This window comes from Chionomys nivalis, chromosome 22 (genome assembly GCF_950005125.1).
Source record: "Chionomys nivalis chromosome 22, mChiNiv1.1, whole genome shotgun sequence".
Lineage (NCBI taxonomy): Eukaryota > Metazoa > Chordata > Mammalia > Rodentia > Cricetidae > Chionomys > Chionomys nivalis.
The window spans coordinates 19,397,736-19,405,097 of NC_080107.1; the positions used below are offsets into that span (position 1 = coordinate 19,397,736).

The 7,362-nt window shown below is 40.1% G+C and overlaps 1 protein-coding gene across 2 annotated transcripts; it reads left to right on the plus strand.

Annotated features, from left to right (window-relative positions):
• The first annotated feature begins 1,835 nt into the window (after nt 1-1,835).
• Nucleotides 1,836-3,830, plus strand: LOC130864533 (heterogeneous nuclear ribonucleoproteins C1/C2-like). Of its 2 annotated transcripts, none has more exons than XM_057755064.1 (2): nt 1,836-2,042; nt 2,372-3,830. In XM_057755064.1, the coding sequence occupies exon 2, from the start codon at nt 2,478-2,480 to the stop codon at nt 3,543-3,545; it is 1,068 nt and encodes a 355-aa protein (XP_057611047.1). In that variant the 5' UTR covers nt 1,836-2,042; nt 2,372-2,477; the 3' UTR covers nt 3,546-3,830. The 2 variants fall into 2 exon arrangements, with proteins under 2 accessions (XP_057611047.1, XP_057611048.1); XM_057755065.1 differs by lacking the exon at nt 1,836-2,042 and having other exon boundaries at nt 2,372-2,917; nt 2,957-3,830.
• Nucleotides 3,831-7,362: the final 3,532 nt, after the last annotated feature.

The window sequence follows — 7,362 nt, forward strand, 5'->3', positions numbered from 1 at the left end:
TCAGAATTCCTAGAAGCCATAACAAAGTATCACAATAAGTGATTATAATGAAATAATGAGAACAACTCAGGTTATAAAATTAGATTCAATAAAGAGATAGAAATATTGATAAAACCCAAACTAAAATAAAACTGGAATTAAAAAAAAATCCAAGAAGACTAAAAACATAGTAGAAACCTTCACCAAGCAGAATAGATCTTGCATAAGATAAAATATCAGGGCTTTGAAGATAAGGTAAAGGAAATTTTATCATTCAGTCAAAGAAGATGGTTTTCTTAAAAGTTTTTAACCACAGGAACAGAATATTCAAGAAGTTTTGGATATCAAGAAAAGATAAATCTATAAATTAAGCTCATAGAAAGAGGGAGAGTGGTGTAGGAGGTCCTTCTGTTTATGTGTTGGTTTCATTGGTTAATCAATAAAGAAACTGCTTAGCCTGATAGGGGAGAACTTAGGAAGGTGGAGAAGAAAGAACTGAATTCTGGGAGGAAAAAAAGCAGGGTCAGAGAGCCGCCATGGAGATGCCAGGTCAGACATGCTGAATCTTTCCTGGTAAGCCACAACCTCATGATGATATGCAGATTATTAGAAATGGGTTAAATCAAGATGTGAGAGTTAGCCAATAAGAGGCTAGAGATAATGGGCCAGGCAGTGATTTAAATGGATACAGTTTCTGTGTGATTATTTCGGGTGTAAGCTAGCCAGGCAGCCAGAACAAGGGGCCCTGCTACCTACAACAGGAGAGCATTTCCAAGTAAAATATATAGACAGTATTGCCATAAAATTATAAGAAAACTGCCCAGATATAGGAAGAAACCAGGTAAAAGAGACACAAAGAACACCAAATAGACAGGATACATAAACTCTCTATGCTATATATAGTTAAAACACTAAACATACAAAAGAAATGGTACTGAAAGCTGAAACAGAGAAGGGTCAAGTCATATATCATATAAAGGCAGGCCATCAGGATAACAGACAGATTTTCAATTGAAACTTTAAATCAAAAGACCTTGGAGAAATGTGCTTTAAATTCTAGAAAACAGAGACCAAGCCTTTAATCCCAGCACTCGGGAGGCAGAGGCAGGCGGATCTCTGTGAGTTCGAGACCAGCCTGGTCTACAGAGCTAGTTCCAGGACAGGCTCCAAAGCCACAGAGAAACCCTGTCTCGAAAAACCAAAAAAAAAAAAAAAAATAAAAATAAAAATAAAAAAAAAAAGAAAACAGAGACCAACCTGGACTATTTTACTTGCAAAAAGTATCATCTGTCTAATTGAAGTGAAATAAAACCTTCCCATAATTAAAAAAATGATTTATGACCACCATAAAATATTTATGACAACCAAGTCAGCCTTACAGAGAATACCAGAAGGAATATTTCATATTGAGTAGGATAAGAGGCAACAGAGAGGAAATAAATGATGACAGGATGGTGATTATGCAAAGAACTAAGGAAATAAACACCATAAAATCATCATCGCTCAACAATAATTTTGAATACTAACAGCCTCAATTCCCAACCAAAAAATACAAGATAAATTGTCAAAGGAAACAACTTCCTGAATAGAACACTAGAGGCATAGGCACTAAGATTGACAATTAATAAATGGGACCTCATGAAATTGAAATTTTTCTATAAGGAAAAGGACACCATCAATAGGACAAAATGGCAGCCTATAGAATAGAAAAAGATCTTTACTAACCCCACAATCAATAGAGGGATGATTTTCAAAATATATAAAGAACTCAAGAAACTAGACATAAGATTTTTTGTGAAGAGACGGAGAGCGAACGGTCGTGCGCTGCCGCCCGCTGGAGCTTCGGTCTCCGCACGGACCCTCAGCAGTAGCGGCCGTCTCTTCCTCCTCCTTCCTCCCGGGCAGCAAGGCGAACCCCATCCTTACTCACTGGAGCTCAGCTTTGATTTTTAACTTCCCTTCCCCACCCTTCCAGAACACACACATTCCATTCCAAAATTGATTTTATAAAGACATTTTAAACATAATGATGCAACTTGGTGTGCACTACAGCAAATATACAGGTGTTTTTTTTTTTTAAATTATTTCCAAAAAAGACACAAAAACGGGACCTGGATTTAAGATGTAATTTTTAAAATTTCTATTTCTATTTTTTCTGCAGCAGTTGGGTTAGAGGAGGAGCCTTTTAGCCTCATAAACTGACCTCTCGTGTATTTTTAAGATTAACAGATGATGTGGAAAGGGCTTTGCTTGTCTGCTATTGAGAACATTACCCTTGCGGTTTTTGTGGAAACTGCTTTTGGAAAAGAAAAGAAATGAACTTTATTGACTTGATATTTTTACACCTCCCGTTTTTCTAATCTGGGCTATTTTTATTTTTGTTTTTTTACAGTGAGATTTTTTTGATCTTCAGCTACACCATCTTCCTACTGTTTCCCTTGAAATCCCATCCTGCTTTTCCTGTACACTACCCCTCACAAACCACAAGCCGCAGCAACATGGATGCCCAGCCCGGAGCAGCATCAGCCAGGATGACCTGGAGCCGGGGGGGCCTTCGGAACAGATATACACCCTTCCTGGGTGATGTTTCAGCTTTGCGAGAAACTTTATCAACAAAGAAGATGGCCAGCAACGTTACCAACAAGACAGATCCCCGATCCATGAATTCCCGTGTATTCATTGGGAATCTCAATACTCTTGTGGTCAAGAAGTCTGATGTGGAGGCAATCTTTTCAAAGTATGGCAAAATTGTGGGTTGCTCTGTGCATAAGGGCTTTGCCTTTGTCCAATATGTTAACGAAAGGAATGCCCGGGCCGCTGTAGCTGGAGAGGATGGCAGAATGATAGCTGGCCAGGTTTTAGATATTAATCTGGCTGCAGAGCCAAAAGTGAACCGAGGGAAAGCAGGTGTGAAACGATCTGCAGCGGAGATGTACGGGTCAGTACCAGAACACCCTTCTCCGTCCCCTCTACTCAGTTCCTCATTTGATTTGGACTATGACTTTCAACGGGATTATTATGACAGGATGTACAGTTACCCAGCACGTGTTCCTCCTCCTCCTCCTATTGTTCGAGCGGTGGTGCCTTCTAAACGCCAACGTGTTTCTGGAAACACCTCTCGGAGGGGCAAAAGTGGATTCAATTCGAAGAGTGGACAACGGGGCTCTTCTTCCAAATCCGGAAAATTGAAAGGTGATGACCTTCAGGCCATTAAGAAGGAGCTGACTCAGATAAAACAAAAAGTGGATTCTCTGCTGGAAAGCCTGGAAAAAATTGAAAAAGAACAAAGCAAACAAGCAGACTTGTCCTTCTCCTCCCCAGTAGAGATGAAGAATGAGAAGTCGGAGGAGGAGCAGAGCAGTGCCTCTGTGAAGAAAGACGAGACGAATGTCAAGATGGAGTCTGAGGCTGGCGCAGATGACTCTGCTGAGGAGGGCGACCTGCTGGATGACGATGACAATGAGGATCGAGGGGATGATCAGCTGGAACTGATCAAGGACGATGAAAAAGAAGCTGAGGAAGGAAAGGATGACAGAGACAGCGCCAATGGGGAGGATGACTCCTAAGCACATAGCGGAGTTTAGAGATCTTATCCTGTTATTATTCATTTACCTAGGCGCTTGTGAGAGATGGAAGTAACACCAGATCCTCTCCCCTAGTGTCTTCAGCACAGTCTCACTGTTCACCCTCTCCCTTTCCTGTGTTCATTGATTCATAATTGCCTTGCGCCTAGTTCCATTCTCACTTCCTTTGATGCTCCTTAGTAGTTTTGTTAAGTCTTACCCTGTAAGTTTTGCTTTTAATTTTGATACCTCTTTGACTTAACAATAAAAAGATGTATGGTTTTTATCAAAAAAAAAAGAAACTAGACATAAAAATATGAAATAATCCAGTTTAAAAATGAGGTGCATATCTAAAAAGAGAATTCTCAGCAAATAAACTCAAATGGCCAAGAAACGCTTAAGAAAATGTTCAACATCCTTAACCATCAGGGAAATGCAAATGAAAAGAACTCTGAAATTCCATCTTATGCTTCTCAGAATGACCAAGATCAAAAACACAAGCAACAGCTTAGACTGGAGAGGATGTGGAACAGGAAGAGCACTTCTCCATTGCTTGTGCAAATTTATATAGCCACTTTGGAAGTCAGTGTATCAGTTTCTCAAAATATTTGAAATCAATCTACTACAAAAGCCAGCAATACCAATCTTGGGCAAATACCCAAATGGTGCACAATCATAACTCAAGGACACTTGCTCAGCTATATCCATAGCAGCTTTATTCATAATAGTCAGAAACTAGAAACAGCCTAGATGTCCCACAGCTGCAGAGTGGATAAAGAAAATATGGTACATTTTACATAATGTAGTATTACTCAGCTGTCAAAAACAAGGACATCAGGCAATTTGAAGGCAAATGGATGGAACTTGGAAAAAATATACTGAGTGAGATAACCCAGACTGAGAAAGACAAACATGGTATGTACCCACTCATATCAACTGTAAGGTAAAGAATAACCATGTTATAATCCACAAGCCCCAGTGAGACTAGGTAACAAGGAACCTTCATTGGGGGGAGGGGATGCCAAGTTCACCCTGGGAAGGGGAAATAGAGTTTTCTTGAGTGTACTGAGGGTGGGTGGGAATAGAAACATAAGTGATCAGGTTGGAGGGGAGGAGAATAGTAGTGAAAGATACTACTGAAAAAAAGTGGGAGGAGACAGAGACAGGAGCTCAGCGCTTTTCAGTCTGAGGATTTCAAAAAGGTAAGAACTTTAGTGACTGACTGCTTTACTTCTCTGATCTTTCAGCTTTCACCACCATCCCCTCCAATATCTGACTCTGGGTTTTTCTTAAGACCAATTAGAATTTGCACTAAATCTGGCATCCAACTTTAGGGCACTAATTAACAACAACAACAACAACAAAAAAGGCGGCTTGCCTGTGGCTTTGCAGCCACTAGCACATGCTGAAACTGCATGCTGGCTAGGTTTCTCTCTTTTTCCCCCAAGTCTCTGAGCTTGGGGAAGAGTTTGGAATATTTTTCATTTCATTGCAGCTTCTCTGCAGCAAACTCAGGAGGTGTTTCTACTCCAAACATCACAGGAGTTAAGCCATGCAGATGGTTGACTCTTTGGCTTCTTTTCTCCTGGTGGGTTGAGGTCTTTCCCTGTACCCCCTTCTCAGGCTCCTGACAAACAAGTAGCTTTCTTGAAACCACTTCTACTGTTCTATGCAGCAGCTGTCAGCTTCACACTTCATCATCATCTGAATTGTCATTGGTGGCAGATTTGGTGAGAAAATTGGGAATTCTGAAAGGGGGAATAATTTAAATGAGAGTATTTTCTCTACATTAAAAGATGGGAAACCTTGTAACAATGGAAAGAATTAAGTCAATGCATGGTTTAAAAATGGAACGATTAAAGGAAAGAATAATCAACTTAACCAGGATTGACAAAATGTTAATTGTTGTTTAATAATCTTTATTGTTGGTTTGATAATCCTTGGTTTATCTCTAAAAAAGTTGGTTGATATGAGTGCCAAGATATAGGCCTTAAAAAACTTATTAAAACAGATCATAGATATAATGAGATCCAGTTAGAGGAATTTAAAGGAGAACCAATTTCAGGATTCCATTATAAGGTTAGAGACAAACAGTCTAAGGTTTTCAAACAATCAACCTTAATTTATCCAGTAACCTTACAGGAATTGCCAAACAATAGATATCCCCAAAACTGTGTAAGAGCTGATTGAACTCCTGTGGAGATATTAGATTTAAGGTGATTCAAGGAAATGATAATCTCATATGGCATGCATTTACCTTTGGTGAAGCAGATGTTAAACTTGTGGTCAACTTGTAATAGAATTATCCCTCAAGACTGAAGAGACTTGTTTGTAATAAAATTATTCCTCAAGACTGGAGAGCAGTCTTGAAGCCTGGTCCTCAATTATAATGGAGGACCTGGTGGAAACATGAGGCTAAGACCATTGAGCAACAAAGTAAGGCTAGAGGTATAGAAATCTCCAAAGACCAACTTTTTAAATTTATTATTGTTTGTTTATTATTGTTAATTTATTTTTAAAAATCTTTTTATTTTGCATACCAATGCCAGTATGCCTCCTATCTTCCCACTCCCCCATCCTCTCTCCACTACAAACCCCATTCACTCCTCAGAGAGGGTAAGGCCTCCCATGGGGAGTCAACAAACTCTGTCACATCATGTTGAGGCAGGACCAAGACCCTCCCCCCTGTATCTAGGCTAAGCAAGGAATCCCTCCTTAAGTAATGAGCTCCAAAAAGCTAGTTTTTATACTGGAGATAAATCCTGATAACACCACTTGTGGCCCAAAAACTACCCAAGCCACACAACTGTCACCACATTCAGAGGGCCTAGTTCAGTCCTATGCAGGTTCCCCAGCTGTCAGTCCAGAGTCAAGGAGCTCCTATTAGTTCAGGTCAGCTGTGTCTGTGGGTTTTTCCATACTGATCTTGGTCCCTTTGCTCATATTATCACTTCTCCCTCTCTTTGACTAGACTCTGGGAGATTGGCCTAGTGCTTACCTGTGGATCTCTGCTTTAGCTTCCATCAGTTGCTAAATGTAGGTTCTACGGTGACATTTAAGATAGTCATCAATCTGACAACAGGTCAAAGCCAGTTCAGGCACCCTCTCCACTATTGCTTAGGGTCTTAGCTGAGGTCATCCTTGTGGATTCCTGGGAATTTCCCTAGTGCCAGGTTTCTCGTTAACCCCATAATGGCTTCCTCTATCAAGATATTCAAGATCAACTTGGGATGGGAGGAGACAGGTCTCAGTCTCAGTTTCAGTCTGAGGATCCGTGGAGGCAGGATTGCCTATTTTGGTGTAAGGTACCATTAAGAGCCAGGAGATGTCTGCTTTACTTTTCTGATCTTCAACTTAAACCCCAATATCTGTCTCTGGATTTTTATTATTCATGCTAAATCTAGTGCCTAATGTTTGGGGTATGAATTTACAAAAAAGTCGTTTTCCTGTGGTTGTACATCCACCAGCACTGGCCAGAGCTACACGCAGTTGGAGTGATTTTCCTCTCTTCTCTCCTGGTGGGTTTTCCCTGAAGCCCCTTCTTGGGCTGCTGACAAACTACGTAGCTGCCTTGAAATCCAGTCAGGTTTTTACTGTTCTATGCAGAAGCAATAAGCCTCATAGCTTCATCATCATCAGTGGCAGATTTGGTGAGAAAATTGCAAATTCTTAAGAGAGGAATTAGTTAAAAAAGAATTTTTTTCCACATTAAAAAAATGAATGACACAGTTACAATAGAAAAAGTTAGGTGTAGTGACATTTCACTTGTATTGTAACAAATAAAGCTTGCCTGAATCGGAAAAGTAAAACAGCCATACTG

Excerpts from the sequence above, each read along its gene's own strand:
- LOC130864533 (XM_057755064.1), top strand. The coding sequence starts at position 2,478 with ATGGATGCCCAGCCCGGAGCAGCATCAGCCAGGATGACCTGGAGCCGG.